The 19,741-nt window shown below is 38.8% G+C and overlaps 1 protein-coding gene across 14 annotated transcripts in view; it reads right to left on the bottom strand.

The window, feature by feature from the left end:
- mef2aa (myocyte enhancer factor 2aa) overlaps positions 1-19,741 on the bottom strand; it is a 183,852-nt gene that overhangs the window by 104,046 nt on the left and 60,065 nt on the right. For all 14 annotated transcript variants that reach the window (XM_056478963.1, XM_056478961.1, XM_056478965.1 and 11 more), the window contains one exon: positions 13,747-13,962. In XM_056478963.1, coding sequence (XP_056334938.1) covers positions 13,747-13,800 — 54 coding nt within the window. In that variant the 5' untranslated portion in view covers positions 13,801-13,962. The remainder of the gene's footprint in view (positions 1-13,746; positions 13,963-19,741) is intronic.

Raw genomic sequence — 19,741 nt, 5'->3', positions numbered from 1 at the left:
AAGTGACTCGTATCCGATTCTCTGCATTTACACAGCACACGGCAAATGGCGCAATGACCAGGTATTAAAGAGCAGGTGCTGACTAAAGATGATAATAAAAGAGCGCTCTTTTCTCTATTCCTGTATTTAATGTGTTCACAGGGTTTATTTTTTCTTTTTCTTTTAGACAATGTGTTTTATTATAGTTTATGACAGAAAAGTTCTCATTTTGCCATCTTCTTTTTAATCCAGGCCTTTTTAAACTAGTAGGCATTTTAATGCTATGTCAATGGCGTGATTTATGTATGTGATGTATGCAACAGTTTTATTTTAGTTTATATTGGTAACATGGCGGATGTTGCGCTCTCTCTCTCTCTCTCGTTAACATGCTTAAATACTTGTGCTACAGGACAATATAATAGCTTTTTTTAGTCCTTGTGAATGAGATTCAAGGTTTGGGACTCGGAAGTCTGTCCCGAAATAAAAACATCAGTGTTGATGTTGAGGTTGATGCTAAGGTTTTTAATAAAAAGGTGAAAATCCGATCTACCTGCGCACACTGCAGACACAGATCCGATTCATATCGGATAAATGTCCACATATGAACAAAGCCTGAATTTGAGTAAATCAGAATCCATATGATTTTTTCCTGCTTACACGTACATGGGCCATATCAGATCTGAGGAATTGAGTCACTTGAACCATGCTGTGTAAATGCAGAACGCTGTTAAAATGACGCTTTAATTTAATTAAGCTAATGAAGCAATAAATATCCTTCTACTGGTCTGTGTTTTTTTCTATAGAATTTATGTTATAGTTTAATAATTCCAGACAAGCAACTAGAGATGCTCCAATCAGCATTTTTGTGGCCGATTACCAATCAACAAAAACACGATCACTGCTGATCACAGAATGGCAGGGCAATGGGAATCTTTTCTCTATAATCTATCAGAGTTTGCACCATTTGTAGAAATGAAACTAACTTTAAATTAACTATATTGGAAAAAACTGTAGAAATGGCTAGTCACGATCTTAAAGAACCACCAAGTGTTTATTTTAGAAAATGAGAACTTAAGGCTACTGTAGGCCATCTTTCCCAAATAAGTAACAGAGGCAGAGTAACTTAAAATTATTCCAAACAAAGAGGAGTCAGGCAGACCAACACACATCAGATCAGCTTAATAGGATGTAGTCTCTTAATACACTGATTACATTTAATACTTGGCAACAAAATGTAAAACTTGTTACACCAAAACTGGCTACTGCTACAAAGGACAAAACTATGGCAAGTGTTTTCTTTTTCTGTTATTACAATGAATGTCTGATGTAGTTGAGGAACCAACTACATCAGATCCAAACAATAAAATAATGTTGTAAGCTACTGTAAGCCCATGTCATCCTTCCAAAATAACAAGGCAGAGAAACAAGGAGGCACAACCAGATAAACTAGTATTTAATGGATAAGTACTAGTACCTATTAAATACATACTTGTATCTAATGATTAAGTGCTATTACCTAATGAATAAGTACTAGTATCTTAATTAGGCACTAGTATCTAATTAATAAGTACCAGTACCTAATGATTAACTAGCAGTACATAAAAGTATGTACTAGTCCCAGCTGGAATACATACTAGTCAACGCTGAATAGTTGATATCTCAATGACAGATCTAATAGAAATCAATAGAAAAATTTGACATCTGTTACTAGTAACAACAGAATAGTTACTAGTCACTATTAAAATAAGTACTGGTTTCTAATAAAAAAAACTTGTATCTATTTAATAGGTACGAGTATTTAATGAATACGTACTTGCATCTGTTTAATAGGTACTAGTATCTAATGAATAAGGACTAGTATCTAATGAATAAGCACTAATGAATAAGCACTAGTATCTAATGAATAAGCACTAGTATCTAGTGAATAAGTACTAGCACTTAATGGAAAAGATAGTGACTAAAAAAATAAACACAAGTAACATGAAAACAGATACTAGTACGGGCTATAGATTAAATGTCAAAACAGCTTGCCATACAAGCACAGCAAGCTGGAGAATGTGTCACTCACGGCAGGCCAGGGAAATCTGCGTCTCTCATTGCTTTCTGCATGTTTTTTGGCATTGTCAGGTCACAGGTTGTTCGTTGAGGCAAATAAATTCCATAATTCTGAACACCATGTCTTTCCACCTCATACTATCCCTGCTGTATGGTTCACGTCATTTAATCATACTACTCATACTCGGCATATTCAGTTCTACGGCATGTTCTAAGATGCCCAATCATGTTAGTGGTGTTAAAATGCCGTTGCTTGCTACCACTTCGAGGGATTTCATCACGACATACATTGCAAACGGCTAACTTTACGTCTTTATTGGACACTTTGAAGAAGACGGGGGAACTCATGTTGCCACTGGTAAGCTCCGCTCTGCTGTTGTTTACCTGTGCGCCGTGCATGCACGTGTGAAAAGGTCGTGCAAGAAATTTGCGTCAAGTGATCGACTTTTTTGATCGGTGCTTTTGGGGTTAGCAAATCAAGCTATTTTTAGCCAATATCGACCGATCATGATCGGTGGCCGATCAATCGGAGCATCACTACAAGCAACAGTTCAATTTTCCTGATTATCAGCATATGAGTGCCACTGTCACATGTGATACTGATTGTATGCAACAGTGCAACAAATAAAAAGTTAATATAGAGTGAGTTTAAGATACTTTTTTCCCTGTTTTGACAATGAAAGCGGCTCCGAACAAAATCAGATCAGCAACTTTGTGCATCTAAGAGCAACACTGCCATGTTTTATTCCTGAAGGAATCTGTTTTTGGACAAGCTGAGTGAGCCAATCATTCAATGATCCATTTGTTAAGACCCAACAGGCACACAACATCATAAGACGTTAATATTAGGTTAGATTAAGGTCGTGACGCCAGGTGACCAAAATTCAATGTTTAGCCAGCATCTAAGGATGTTATTTTGACGTCTAATAACGACGTTAAATTACAGTGATATTTGGTTGATTTTAGGTTGTGTTGGAAAGTGACCAAAATCCAACGTCTGACAAATGTCATAGTGGTAATGTCCACACAACGTTAAGGTGTAACATTATTAGACATTGATATTTGGTTGATTTTAGGTTGATTTTACGTTGGACACTTGACATTGGCAACAGCCTGATGTTGGGATCTGACATTTACCCGATTTTCATTTCCAAACAAAATCCAACGTCTCCATGACGTTGGGGTACAACGACAATATGACGTCATGTTGACATCCTGTGCCTGCAAAGTTGTTTCATTTTTAAATGAATCAGTTGAGAATCATATGAAAGATACACTCATAACACTGGGACTTCATACACTCATAACACTGGGACTGACATATACAGATGTTTTTTATCGTAAAGTGTTAACTTCTAGTAATAGCACAACAAATTATCTATGAAAATACTTAGAAGCACCTAGAGTGACCAAAGTGTGAGAAAGTGATGTTATGAGTCATGTTTTTTGGAGGGATTTTTTGCTCCAAACTTCTCTTTGTTCCCTCCAACTTGTGGCAGTCTTTGATAAGGTCATTCTATCCCAGCCATCCAGTAATTATATTAGCATTTCTCTTCTAATTGTACAGCAGGAATAAGAACGCTGACCTTTTCACAACTTTCCAGCATATCAGGTAGTAGCTGGGGTACTAATTCTGCTCTGCCATCATGTCTTCCATGTTTTATCTCTCACTTCTCTGCCAGCGCACTGGGCCGACTTGTATACCACTGGGTATTGTGGCTTCTTAGAATTTCAAGATACCAGAGAATCAAAGCAAATGAGGATGCAAGTAAAAATAAATCCCTGCTCCCACAAAAAAGAGGAAATGGGCAATATGTGTGGGTGAAAAGTGTTGAGTAACGCAATTACGTGACCGGAATCTTGAGGAATTCCTTGTTGTGGGTCGTGGTGAGACAAACTAGATGATGAAGTTCAACCATGCACTCTAAGTGTACATGCATATGTGCGTTTCACCTCAGAAAAATTACAAGGTCTGGCTTGTCAGTCAAAGGCTGTCCTTAGGGAAGGGAGTCAACAGAGAAAACAAGCCACATGGGCCTGTAATGTTCTCTGGCATCGGAGGAGATGCCTCTTATATCAAATAGAGAGACCAGGGGTGACATATCATTGAAATCAGCATGTCAGCTTCAATGATCTCGATAACAAATGGCGGGAGGTTCATGTGGTCCAGAGAAAGTCTCTGCCATAGCACCAGCTGGCAGAGTGACCCAAGCCCCCTGGCTCCGGCGCTCCGGCTTCCCAGCAAAGAGCACTCAGGCCTGGGAGACAGGCAGCGGTCCCTCCCTCCTGTCCGGCTGGATCAGCTTTCACAGGACACTGAGGAAGCCCCGGGTCCACAGTTCACTGCTGGATTCTGAGCGTTCAGGTACCCAGAGGGCAGGACCAGCCAGCTGGGACTGAGCCGGTGTGACCTTGTAATTAGACTGATCTCTACGCATTTATCTCTCACCCTCATTCACGACATGAGCATCACCTGTGATAATTGGCCTCTTACATTCTGTTCAAAGTCAGCTATCAAAGCAATTAAGGCAAAACAAGCTAGAAAAAACTGTTTATACTTTCAAAAGAAGTACTCTGATGCGATGTGATTCCCTAACCGAGTGAAATGCCTATGGAGACAGATTATTAACAGATATAGACAAAGTGCGTGTGTGTATGTGCGTTTATATCTTTTTTTTTGGTCACATGGCAAGTTCAATTTTATTATACATCATTTATTTAATTATTATCAATAATCAAAATAATTGATAATTGATAAATGTTAATAATTATATTTATAATAAGATATTTATTTATTAAGGGTGTCCCAAACAGGTTTTTTTTGTCCTTTAGTTTGAGTCCGAGTCATTTGATTTTGAGCATCTACTAATACTGAAACTCGATCCGATACTTCTATAATACATAAAGAAAAGAATAAAGAAGAGTGAAGAAACAGATCCAGGATGTTCCTTATTTTTTATTTAATACCTTATTTTAACATTCAACAACTCTGTTAAAAAGATAGCTTAAACAATCAAATAATAAATAACATAAATTCTTCACTTTTGGTCTTCAGTGCAACAGTAGACATAAAAAAGTAATATAAAAACAAATATCACCTGAACTTAAAACACCCTGCAGGCAATCCTAAATTTACATATCTCACAGCAATGTTGTCGTCATCAACTTTATAATACCTCCACACCGCAGACGTACTTGCGCTTTCCGCTTAAAGCTGCTTTAGTGTTCCACTTTGCCGGCATTTAACCAATAGAGTCTCTGCAACGAAGTGATGTAATGCTGCACATGTGTTTGTGTGAAGTCAAGAAAGAGGTCTAACTCTAACTATATATATATATATTATGAGGTGGCACCAAGTTAGACCTCTTTCTTGACTTCACACAAACACATGTGCAGCATTACATCACTTTTTAGCAGAGATGCTATTGGTTAAATGCCAGCAAAGTAGAACACGGAAGCAGCTTTAAGCGGAAAGCGCAAGTACATCTGCGGTGTGAAGGTATTATAAAGTTGATGACGACAACATTGCTGTGAGATATGTAAATTTGGGATTGCCTGCAGGGTGTTTTAAGTTCAGTTGATATTTGTTTTCATATTACATTTTTGTTATATTTACTGTTGCACTGAAGACCTAAAGTGAAGAATTTATGTTATTTATTTAGTATTTATGTTATATATATATATTTGAGCCCTGATTGGGAGGTAATATCCGATTCAGATTAGGTCTGAAACCCCATGATAGAGCTCGATTTCCGATCACGTGATCGGATCTGGACATCTCTAATATTTATTTATATAACTTATTATATAGCCAGCAAAGCAGTTTACTAGGTCTATGAACAGAGCTCATCTGGTTTCTCGAATGAATAATGAGGCCAATTGTCTTGACGGGAAAAGAAATCAATGACCAGATTTTTCTGGATATAAAGATCATGTGCATTACTAAGATTTTTTTCATTCTGTGTTGTTTATGTTCCTCCACCACGATGAATAACTGAAGGGAGGTGGGTGGAGTTTTCATTGTTCAGAGCAATTCATTGTTGTTGTCATCAAACATGAATTACAGACAGAAAACCACCCACACTATTTCCCCTTACAAACCTACAGCTATACTCTAATGCAGTTAAACCAAAAACAAAACTCCCTTTGCTTCAAATAATCCACTTTAGCTGCAATTACAGCCTATCATTTAAGGACACCCAATATCAGAGAAGGGCACTCCATCTTTTTTTGTACTGAAGCCTTTTTTTTCCACCCTCTGGTTTTTAAAACATGTTTTCATCATTAAAGAATAATGGTGTTCTTTCAGAACCTTTTAGGAGTGAGAGTGAAAGAGTCTGATCAGATGGAAGGATGCGCATCCCTTTTTTCTCAGACTAAAAATAAAAAAATAAAATAAGAGTGATGAAAGATGGAGAGCGCGAGGTTCGGCACTCCTGAACATGTGACATGCGGAAGCAAAAGTAAGCCAAAGCAAGGGCGGGCGATACTCCACCCAGCAGTGAAATCATCAAACTTTTAATGACTTGGGTAATTACCCCTAGTGAGCCTGCTTAATGGCGTACAGCGGACGTCGTTAGGCACAGAGGTCCAAACGCACACACTCGCACACGAACGCAGCTGTGAGAAAGCATGGTGACTGTATGGAAACAAAGCCAAAATGTACCTGATGAAATTGTGCGCGACAATTTCTCTCTCTCGAGTTTTCCTGTACGTGATTTTGCAGAACTCTTCCCTTGAGTCTTTACTCTAGTGTTCGCCATAATACTTCCCATCCTCTGCGAATCAAAGAGCTGTCACAACACAATCAAAGCTACAATGGAATGATGCTGTTTTCACACTGACAGGCAGCTCTCATTAGGGTCCTTTGAGACCATCGCCGTAATTATAAGTTTTCTAGTAGGGGAGTAATTCAAAAGCATGTTACTACCACCATCAGACATGCTGCAAATGAGACAGGTGTACGACATCATCAGGACAAATAATTACAGGCTTGAAGAGCCGTAGAGGAAATCAGAGCTTGCGCTGAGTGGACGATGGACAGGTGGAGAGCGAGAGGGAGGTGTTAGGGGGGTTCAGGATCATTCTGTCCTCCTGCGCTATTATGGCAGTCGTCCCCCTTACACAGCTTTGCAATTAGCATGTCAGCCTGAGCTGTTCAGTGAGCCTCACCAAATCCTCTCCTCTTCTTCGTCTCCTCCATTCGCTGTCATTTCTTCCTCCTCCTACAGGCCGCACTTAAGGGGCTTTTGGTGGAAAGCTCCAGAAGGACGAGGCTGCATGCATGACAGGACCTCCAGCTCGTCCATATTTCATAGAGTGCGAGCGTGCTGCCGAGTGAGAGCTGAGATGCTCTGCCTTCATTCTCATAAAATAATGCATTCATGCTTCTTTCTTCCACTGATGGCACTCAATCAATGCCCAAATCGACGTCGGTTATGCCTTCGGTCCTTTTCCTGGCAAGTTTCATGGCGAATCGATTGAAGAATGGGATCCGAGGCTCACCAAGAGCTTCCAAAACCCTTGGGGGTGAATAATATTGCACAATAAACATCCCGCGGCTTGCCTCTCAACCTATTGTTTTGACAGATACCGCAATCATGGACCTCACAAAGCCTGCTATTCTCTTCTAAATAAATCCTGATAGGTCAACAGGCTTTCCAAAAAGCTTCTCGTAATGATACGAGACGCCCCTGCTGAAGCCTGTGCTGCGTGCAGTACCGCCACTGTATTTAATTAGGCCACTTAAGGCATTCTCTCATTCTTTTGCAATGAATAAAGATAGCTCCCGGCACAGCCGCACAGATAAGGATTTTAATTGTCTTCTTTCAGAGGACCCAGTATGCTAATGGCCATCTCCCCAGGGTGAGGAGAGCACCCTAGAGCGAGCAGGAGACTGGGTTCATGCTAGTGGGGGAGAAGAACTTTGTTCGAATGCACGCAAAAGCTTTAATAAAGGGCTTTCGGTCTTACATCTTTCTCCGTTTGTCTGCAAGAACTCTCTGCGGAGCAAGTCGACCACACTCACGGCCGAGCCTGTGTGCCACTGATAACCGTTCTCTCTGATGAGCACCATGAAATTTGGATTCTGACGGACAAGAATGCTATTAATTACCGTGCAGTGTATTGTCTCTCAAGCTTGCATCCATGTGGCAATGAAGAAAGGAAGCGGAGGTATTGCGATTCGCTGAAATAATTCTTAAAAGGATCGCCCAAAATGATTAACTCGCTCTCATGTCCTTTTAAACCTGTTTTTCTTCTGCGAAACACAAAAGATGATACTGTAAACAACGTTTTGGCTGTTTTTTCGTCCTCATAGACCTTTTTCTTCGTTGCTGCGAGCTACCAGCGTCCTCCAGTGGGACGCTTAGAACTTTCGTTAACAGCGTTTACAACAGGTAAATCTTGATCCGAAAATGGTTGTTAATAGGGTTTTGAGTGGCTTACGGAGTGTTTTTGTGATCCACAACTTTGATTTTGAAGGTGTGTGTTAAAGCGGTTATACTTCTGTAAGATGCAATTCAAGTGCGAGAGAAAAACGTTCTCCTGAAATACAGCATCATGTTCTCGACCTGTCAGCTGTTATATTGTACTCAGCAGCTCTTCAGTGCACACACACACATGCAACAGATCACTGCATTATAGAGCAAATGAAACTTTAAAAGTATGTAACGATAAGCCATGTGATTTCCACACAATATAAGTATGTTACTGATGCTCTGCTGGCTGATTTGCATGTTGATTGTAATCGGGAGGCATTTATGTTTCATTTAGTTAGTTTGTATTGTGTACTATTTACCAAGGTATGTGTTCTTCTGTCATTTAATGGCAAATCGCAAAATGACAATTTATTTTCTCTTTTTTTGCCACTCTTTCAATCAATGTGCTAGTGGGACAGTATGTGCGTATGTCAAACATTTAGGTGAATTACATTTGTTTGGGTTAGTTATATATTTGAAAAAAAAAAATTTTAAAAAGTATCACTTTTGCGATGACGAGGCTCCATTAAAATGGCACAAGATGCTGTCTGACGGTAAGGGTAAATGATTCGCAGATGTTGTTTTTCATTCCTATTTGATCGCATTTTTTAATCCCCTTGGCCCTTGAAACAGTGTAAAGGGGAAGGACTTCAGAATTTAATCCTAAGAAATGGGACATCACTACAACACCTGCACACATCACCATATGTCATCATGATCTCTTGCTTCATATGAGATCGATGATCGTGACTTGCTATAGTTATTATAGTTGTGTTTTTTTTTTTTTGGTATTTACAGTATCTTCAGGAAATCACTGAAAGAATATATCATGTTATTATAACAATATAATGTGGCAATGATCATAACTGTACTGTGCATTTACACCATGACCACTCGGCTATGTAAACACATGAAAACAACATTAGAATTATACTGGACACTGTAAAAAGGTCATTAGCAGCCACCAGACTTTTATGACTGGATATTCAAGTGTCATCGAATGTCAGAATTTTGTGGGACTACTATACAGGAGTTATTATTATGGATTATAGATAGTGAACTTGAGCGTTTTTTAATCTTAGTGCTTTTTTTAAAAAGCATGACGGTAAAACACGAACGCGGTTATGAATGTAATAAAATGCATGTTTGTTAAAAAAAAAAATTAATAATAAGAAAAAATAAAAATTTTTGCATCTCCCTACTTCTGTATGCAGCCATTTTGCTGTTGTAGCTGGTGTATTCTGGGAAATTTTTGTACCGCTCATTTTCACGGGCTATCTAGCCCTGTGCCTTCAAAATAAAGAGAATTGAGACACGTCTACCCCTTCATGTGAAAAACAAGAGGTAGGGAAATAAGGGGACGGGCTAAGGGGTAGAATTGGGATTGGGCCTAATACTATCGTTTCAAAGCTTACCGCATGTGACTGCTTATATGCACCAAGCTGCCAACCGGAAGTTCAAAGCATCCTCCTTACGCACACACGCAAAGAATAATTGGTAATTTTGTTGCGTATCGCTGAAACAATTCTTAAAAGGACCACTCAAAATGATTTACTTGCGTTCATGTCCTTTCAAACCTGTTTTTCTTATGTGGAACACAAAAGATGATACTATAAAGAACGTTTCGGCTTTTTTCATCCTTGTAGAACTTTCCGGTAGGATGCTTGGAATTTCCCTACACCTTCACATTAAAGATAATTTGGACACCCCAACTCCTTCGTGTGAAATGAGGGGGAGGAGTAAGGGGAAGGGCTAAGGGCGAGAATTGGGATTGGGCCTAAAACGATCATTTCAAAGCTGTCCGAATGTGACCCTTTATATGCTCCAAGCTGCCAACCGGAAGTTCAAAGTATCCTCCTTACGCACACACGCAAAGCATAATGGGTAATTTTACATTCTAAGAAAAAGGTGTATAAATTAAAATGTGTTGGAGTCCAAAACGGCACTGGACAGAAAGGACTTTAATTGTATGGACACAAGTTCTTTTATGTTAAACATGAAGAATTGGATTTTGAGTCAGCGCTCTGGACTTCAGATGATCTCACTTCTCACTCACAATCCCTTTCTGATCAAGTCCCTTCTTTCCCCCACTTTGCCTATATTATCAATTCCCTGTTCTGTCACAAAAATCTATCTTTCCCAATGAAGTCAAAAATATCTGCTTAAGATCAGATGACTAAAATAAATCCAATTTTAGAGTAACTTTCTAATTTCTTTTTCTTTCTTGAATCTTTCCCCTTCTTTCGCTTTTTTTCTTTTCTTTTTGCTGATGTTGTAGGCTGGGGCAGATAGTGCAGATGCTGATGTTTCTAGTAGACATCTTCTCTTTGCCTGCCTTCCTATTTGGATCCCACCCAGGACCTGGTGTTATGCTGATAATTGGCCTGTCCTGTAAATTCGAGTTTCTCACTTGGCTGAACTGCTACCTCCACAGTAACTGTCAGAGAGGTGGGAGGAGAGCTGGGGGCAAGGAGGGAGGAGGGCACGGGCTGTTATGTTATCACCCTCAGGAGAGTGAGCAAAACCTCAATTAGCTTTCCGTGAGCATGGCAAGAAAAGTTATTTCACCGACGAGACAGTGCAAATGATATTTTGAGCGGGTGTGAATGGGTGCATCAAGTCTAGCTGGAGAGACAAGGACCGATGCGTTCTTGGGTCATAATCAAGATCTTTAAAAATGACGAATGCATTGACTTCCCCTTTTAAACGGACATTAGACATGCCATGTATGTTTGAGCGGAACTGTGTGTGCCCCACATCTGTTTTGTACATGTATTTCCCCTTCTCTAAGACGACGCTGTCAGAGAAAGTGACCAGACAGAGCTGCGTTATGTTATTTATATTTAGCGTGAGTAGACAAGGGTGAATTCCAGTCTGTCTCAGTCGCTGGCCAGATCATTGGCACTTTTCTGAGGACAGAACAGGAAAAGAGAGAGAGAGACAGAAGCAGAAATAGGGAGATGGAGAGAGAGAAGGGCACAGCACGTCTCACTGTCCCTCCTTGTAATGAGAGGGTGCCGTGGTGCAGTGGCTGCTCCTAATTACTACCAAGCAGCTGCAACCACAGGGAGCAATGCAATGGGCCCTACTGGGTCCCGGCACAAGCCCACTAGTGTGAAGAGAATGAGAGAGAGGGGAAGAAGGGAGAGGCCACAGTCGCCCCAATTCACCCCGGTCACCCTGTGCTCTGTGTGTGCCTCTGCCACACTGACTGGCTCACACCAGCTCTGTCTGCCTCATCAGCTTCTCCGGACCTAAATTGCAGGGTGGTGTGTGGGAGCCGCGTCTGTAAATATGGCTGGAAATGTGTCCCAGTCCCTTTTTATGGCTCTTGCTGTGTGTCTATCCAGGAATGCTGGGACAACATGTTTAGCCAATGAACAGATGGCTCAAACTAAGCAATAATCAAATGGGTCTTTCAGGCTTGCTGTGTTTGCTGTGCACGGATTCAAGAAGGGATGCATGTTCTATTGAATCTAACGCACACAATATTCCTTTCATTACCTACAGTTGAAGTCGGAATTATTAGCCCCTTTGAATTATTAGCCCCCCTTTTTATTTTTTCCCCAATTCAACTGATTTATTTTATCTTTGCCATGATGACAGTAAATAATAGTTTACTAGATATTTTTCAAGACATTTCTATACAGCCTAAAGTGACATTTAATGGTTTAACTAGGGTAACTAGGCAGGTTAGGGTAATCAGGCAAGTTATTGTATAACAGTGGTTTGTTCTGTAGACTATCGAAAAAATATATAGCTTAAAGGGGCTAATAATTTTGACCTTAAAATGTTTTTTAAAAATTAACAACTTTTTTTCTTCTAGCCGAAATAAAACAAATAAGACTTTCTCCAGAAGAAAAAATATTATCAGACGTACTGTGAAAATTTCCTTGCTCCGTTAAACATCATTTGGGAAATTTTAAGAAAAAAAAAATTCTAAGGGGGGCTAATAAATCTGACTTCACTTGTATATTGCTGTTTAGAAGTTTGGGGCCAGTAGGATTCTCAACATTTTTTTAACCAAAAATACGATGAAACCAGTAATATATTGGCATATTTCTAAAAGAAAAAACACTTTTTTTTTTTTAAATAGCAGCTTGTTCTTTTAAATGTAATTTATTAATTTACTCATTACTACAGCTTTCAATATCAAATTACATTTTATTTATTTTAATTTTTATTTATTTATTTATTTATTTATTTATTTATTTATTTAATGGATGTTTGAATAATAGAAGTTTAAAAGAACAACATTCATTCGTTCATTATCCTTCAGCTTAGTCCCTTTATTTATTTGGTGAAGTTTTTTTTCCTAGCCACTGTCATCACAGGCTTGCTCGGATCAGGACTTGTGGAGCTGCGCATCGATGGATTTATTCTTCAGTGTTTGAACTTTCAGCAGTGAAATTTAAACTACACTGAACTGAACTAAACTTTAACTGTGAAATCTGGAATTTACTAAAACTGTGTTAGGCTGCTTTTACATAATCTACATTGTTAAAAGCGCTATATAAATAAACATGAATTTAATTAAATTGAATTGAAAAATTCATCAGGGGTTGCCACAGCGGAATGAACCGACAACTTATCCAGCATGTTTTACACAGCGGATGCCCTGGGACGTACTGGAAAACACCCATACACTCTCACATGCACAAACATACACTACGGCTAATTTAGCTTTTTCAATTCACCTATAGCACATGTCTTTAGACTGTAGGGGAAACCAGAAAACCCGGAGGAAACCCACGCGAACATGGGGAGAACATGCAAACTCCACACAGAAATGCCAACTGACCCAGCCGATGCTCGAACCAGTGACCTTCTTGCTGTGAAGCAATCGTGCTACCCACTGCACCACCATGACACCCAATAAATTATTAATGTAATGAAATAATAACATTCAATTATTACTAATGACAGCATTGGCTATTTAAATGTATAAACAAAAATAAAAATCATATATCGACCAAGCCAATGATCCAAATGTTTTAATAATTTCTAAATAAAAGTAAAAATCATATACTGACCAAGGCAATAAATAAGCAGACTGTAATATTAATCAGTAACCTATTTGGAACTAATAGATCATAATGTTCTCATTTTAAACATACAGTACATATGATGTCCAAAAATGCTGTTGAGCTACCATCTCAATATTTTTGGAGAAACACATGCTTGCTGTGTAGATTATGTGTGGGATTATGTGTAGAAAAAAAAGTGAACTGACCTGCCGGTTCCTCTCATCCATGATCCGCGTGATCTGTATCTTCTTCCGTCCCATCTTGGCGTCCTGCTTGGTCTCTCTGACACCCCGAGAATATCAGAAAAACACGAGAGTTTGTCTGCCTTTACTCTCCTAGCACATTGTACTCCACTCTTTCTTCTCGAGTCTTTCTCTCTCACTCTTTTTCAGTCTGTGCCTCTTTCTCAAGGTGTCCAAGACCTGTGAAACAGAAAGAGGGAAAGAAAGAAAGAAAGGCAGGAAGAAGAACAAAAAGAAAAAACCTGTTATAGTAAATGTGAAAACTCAGGTCTGAGGTACAGATTAAAGTAATTGAATGCACGGTGTTCCACTGCCTGATACATGCAGGAAGGATATAAGACTGAGACCCACAATGATTTCTTATCTTCACACCTGTTTCTTTGCAACAGCTGGATATGGGTCCCACTCACATGACATTTATTATTAGGCTCAAAAACTAAAACACTTGATAGTGGTCTGGTCTGTAATTGCAATGCTCATTCCCCATTATTTTTTCATTATCCTTTATATTTTCATAGAATATTTCCTTAATCTTTGACACTACAAAACTCCTTTGTTAAAAACCTGTTGACAAGAATGGTAACTATAAAGTTAATTACATCTATATTAGCATCCACATCAGCACAAAATATTGTTCTGTTTATTACAAACACAGACTGCAGATATGTTCGTTTTTATTATTATTATTATTATTAACAGACTAACAAACTAACAGACAACAAACAAAAACAATTAACAGTTAACATGAATCTTATAAACAGGATGGTTTCAAATTTAAGGATGCATTTTTTTTCACTGTGGTTATGGTAAAATATGTAATAATAATGTAATCATAATGTAATTTTGACTTCAACTGCACTACATATATATATATACAGTTGAAGTCATCGTTATTAGCCCCCCTTTGATTTTTTTCTTTTTTAAATATTTCCCAAATGATGTTTAACAGAGCAAGAACATTTTCACAGTATGTCTGATAATATTTTTTCTTCTGGAGAAAGTCTTATTTGTTTTATTTCAGCTAGAATAAAAGCAGTTTTTAATTTTTTAAACACCATTTTAGGGTCAAAATCATTAGCCCCTTTAAGCTATATTTTTTTTCAATAGTCTACAGAACAAACCATCGTTATACAATAACTTGCCTAATTACCCTAACCTGCCTACTTAACCTAATTTACCTAGTTAAGCCTTTAAATGTCACTTTAGGCTGTATAAAAGTGTCTTGAAAATATCTAGTCAAATATTATTTACTGTCATCATGGCAAAGATAAAATAAATCAGTTTTTAGAGATGAGTTAATAAAACTATTCTGTTTAGAAATGTGTTGAAAAAACTCTTCTCTCCATTAAACAGAAATTGGGGGGAAAAAAATAAACATGGGGGCTCATAATTCTGACTTCAACTGTATGTGTAGTTGAAGTCAATATTCTTCATTTATTATATTAATTATATTATTTTAATGATATATTATTTTTTCAATTATTTCCCAAGTGATGTTTACCATACAAAGGAAATGTTCACATTGCATTTCCTATAATGGTTTTTCTTCTGGAGAAAGTCTTATTTCTTTTGGTATGGCTGGAACAAAAGCAGTTATTATTTTTTTAAATAAGTTAGAGGTCAAAATATTATCACCCAGAAGATTTTTTTTTTTCAATTGCCTACAGAACAAACCACTGTTGTCAAAAGATTTGCCTAATTATTCTAACTTTCCTAGTTAACATAATAACCTAGTTAAGCCTTTTAATTGCACTTTAAGCTGAATATTAGTATATTGAAAAATAGAAAAAATATTATTCAACTGTCATCATAGCAAAGACAAAGAAATTCGTTACTAAAATATTGTTGGGAAACGTGTTGAAAAAATAGTTTCTCCATTAAACAGCACATCAGAAATATTTTTAAAAGAATCAAAATTTTACAGGAGGGCTGATCATTTTGAATATATAATGCAAATCTAATAATACTAAATTCCTAGTATCATATAAAACAAATGATTTTAGTTTTTAACTGCTGCTTATTTAGACATTTCCAGTTTAAAGCCTTGTTTTTACATATCGTATCCTCCAAAAAATGCAAACTATCAAACCTCCCACCAGAGCTTTCTCTAATATGCAGACAATCTTTACCGAGCATCATAATGACATCCCTGCAGTTACACAGCTGATTGACAACTCTCTGACAGAGTCAGTTAACAGAGCGAAAGCAAACAACCTAATAAGTAAAGACGAAAAGCATGTGGATGCTTCCTGCTGACTTCAGGCTTAAAGAGCAGCAAGCCTTAGCAGGTAAGCCAATATGACACCAATAAGCGGGTCATAAAGTCATCTGTCTGGTTTGAGAATGCACACGGTGCATAATGTCTCTTCGGTCATCTCGTTCTGTTTTCTTTACTCCATTCCCTCCTTCCCACATATCACTCTGTCTGCATCTCTCAACCTAGGACACAATCCTGGCGTCTCAGGAGACAGCAAGCAGGCCTGATTCTCCCCTCTCACAACCCCTGCTGTTGCCAGCTCTCGCTCCTAAGATGATTAAGAGTGCACCCAGTCTTGGGCTGACATTAGTTTAAATCCTCTGGGCAAGATGAGGCAATTCACACGTGAGAGAGAGTGCGTGGAAGCCAAGTCAAGAAGGTTCAGAGCACAGCTTGCCCCCGGGGAGCCCGAAAGTCGCCCCCGCTCCCTCTTCTGTCCCTGTCTCCCCTTGCTAACCTGCCCACAAAGAGCCGGCCAGCTCTCAGAGGAAGCATTCATCATCTCCGTCCAGCATGGACACAGATGAACACGTAAATAGAAAATGCCTATGCAACCACATCTCACATCTGAGAGACGCTGAGGGAGGGCAGAAACTCTCTCCTCCAGAGAGGCAGAAAGAGCACGCCGCTCTTTGTAGCCACACCATGCCAGCAAAAAGATGTGGAAGTTGATGACCAGGAGGCTGCGACTGACCCATAGGAAATAAACACTATAATTACTGGCTGAACAGAAACGGGTGTTTAGGTGTCTGCAGGTCTCTATTAGGAGTGAGATCACGCTGTCTGTCCACAGAAGGAAACTCTGACAACAGGCAGGCAAAATCAGACATTTCCCTATACCGCATGACACCGGGACTGTGAGACCGGCACTGTTCTTTCTCAGCCACCATGACCCCCAGCAGGAAGGAAAAGCGCTTGGCTTATCCTTCGACGTTTGTCCTCACGGCATGCGCTGCATATTGTGCGTTTTGGGCATATTCAAAACCTGCTGATGGAATTGTGTTTCGAAATGCTATGACAATGAGAGTTTTGCAGGTTGATTCGTGTTAGGCTGAAACTACGAAGACAAAAAAAAGAGAGGGATTAACAATTTTCAATGCGCCAAGCTGTAAAATCACATTCCATTCACTGCCCATGAACAATTTCAAACTCCAGAGATTAAAACCAAACGCTTTCTTATTTGTTTGCTTTTTTAATCAGTCAAACTGAAATGAAAACATTCGGATTAACCATCCCGAGCCTTACAAGCTCCTTGATTGAAAATTGACATGGTTGAAGTTGAGGGCTTTATCTGTGTTTGTGTGCGCATAACAATACTGTTCTGCTTATCCAAACATAGCACAACGTAATTACATGTATCCAGGCTTGTTGCTCTAAATCGTATTTGTGAGCTGTCATGCCGTCTCAGAGACTGCGGGTCCAGAAGCGTAATGCACTGTGTCATGACATTTCTGTCAACTTAACAGACATAGACAAGCTACGGTCCTGCAGCGCAGACTGACTGGGTGAAGCGCTGAATGACTTGTGTCACACTAGCCAGAACTCTATTACAGCACGAGTGTGTTTTGTTGATCGTGAGTCTCTGTTTATTTCCCTGAGATGGTCTGGCACACTGCTGGAGTGGTAGTGTCTTGAACAGAGATATAGGAGAGAGGATGTCATTTGGCCCTGATTCACAAGGCCTGCTTTGAATCTAATTGTTCATGAGCCGAAAATAGAATGACAATTTACTATAGAATTATAGAACATTTCTAGTTATAAAATGTACTCCACACAAACATATATGTGATACAGAGTTTTAAAAAAAATAAGGTCATTTTGAGCTATTGTGAAATATTCCCACAGTTTATTATAACTTTTTTTAATTCAGTATACTTATTTTTTCTTCAAAATCATAGTATTTATTTGAATATACACTCACCGGCCACTTTATTAGGTACACCTGTCCAACTGCTTGTTATTGCAAATTTCTAATCAGCGAATCACATGGCAGCAAATCAATGCGCTTAGGCATGTAGACATGGTCAAGATGATCTGCTGCAGTTTAAACCGAGCAGCAGAATGGGGAAGAAAGGTGATTTAAGTGACTTTGAACGTGGCATGGTTGTTGGTGCCAGACAGGCTGGTCTGAGTTTTTCAGAAACTGCTGATCTACTGGGATTTTCATGCACAACCATCTCTAGATTTTACAGAGAATGGTCTAAAAAAAGAGAAAATATCCAGTGAGCAGCAGTTCTGTGGGTGCAAATGCCTTGTTGATGCCAGAAGTCAGAGGAGAATGGCCAGACTGTTTCAAGTTGATAGAAAGGCAACAGCAACTCAAATAACCACTCGTTACAACCGAGGTACGCAGAAGAGCATCTCTGAACACACAACATGTCGAACCTTCAGGCGGATGGGCTACAGCAGCAGAAGACCTCACTGGGTGCCACTCCCGTTGGCTAAAAACAGAAATAATCAAGCTACAATTCACACAGGCTCACCAAAGTTGGACAATAGAAAACTGGAAAAAGTCGCCTGGTCTGATGAGTCTCAATTTCTGCTGTGACATTCAGAAGGTAGAGTCAGAATTCCAACAACATGAAAGCATGAATTCATCCTGCCTTGTGTCAACGTTTCAGGCTGGTAGTGGGGGTGTAATGGTGTGAGAGATATTTTCTTGGCACACTTTGGGCCCATTAATTGAGTATTGTGTCAATGCCACAGCCTACCTGAGTATTGTTGCTGACCATGTCCATCCCTTTTATGACTACAGTGTACCCATCTTCTGATGGCTACTTCCCACAGGATAACACACCATGCAATAAAGCGCAAATCATATCAGACTGGTTTCTTGAACATGACAATGAGTTCACTGTACTCAAATGGCCTCCACAGTCACCAGAGCTCAATCCAACAGAGCACCTTTGGGGTGTGGTGGAACGGGAGATTCGCATCATGGATGTGCAGCCGATCATGTCAATATGGACAAAAATTTCAGAGGAATATTTACAGTACCTTGTTGAATCTATGCCACGAAGGATTGAGGCAGTTCTGAAGACAAAAGCGAGTCCAACCCGGTACTAGTAAAACCTAATAAATTGGCCGGTGAGTGTAGAATGAAAAATCACAAATGTGCTTTCTTTATTTATTTGCATTTATTATGTTGATGGTTAAGTTTAATTTAAGCATCAACATATCCTTGTAACAACGTATACTAAACTTGCTTTTTTAACTAAGATAGTTAATTAATACACATACTTAGCAAAAAAGGCAAGCAATAACAAGCAATGACATGAGTTTTGTCATTGCAGCAATGCTTTTTTGTATGCATTGACTACGATTAAGCAGCCATTCCCCTGTGCCTCTTTTAAGATTAAAACTATGCAACATGCTGGGGGAAAAAAAATCTACATATATAGCTATTTTATATGACTGAAAATAAGTGTTATTCCACCATACTTTACATTTGTACCATGTTTTCTTAAAAAAAACACATAAAATAGTATAATAATATGGCATGTTTCTAGCTATTTAAAGCAAAAACTAGATATAAAATGATGTGAAGATGACAAAATTTTAAATAAAAAATATGTCATCAGTAGTTAACGTGATCTGTTATCATGGTGCATAAAATGTGTTATACATATACAGCACTAAACTTGCTATTAAAATAAGATATTTAACAAAAATTTAGCAAAAAAGGCAAGCTACAACTTGTCA

Source organism: Danio aesculapii, chromosome 18 (genome assembly GCF_903798145.1).
Source record: "Danio aesculapii chromosome 18, fDanAes4.1, whole genome shotgun sequence".
Taxonomy (NCBI): Eukaryota; Metazoa; Chordata; class Actinopteri; order Cypriniformes; family Danionidae; genus Danio; species Danio aesculapii.
The sequence above is the reverse complement of the archived record's forward strand: the minus strand, read 5'-3'. Positions and strand labels throughout refer to the sequence as shown.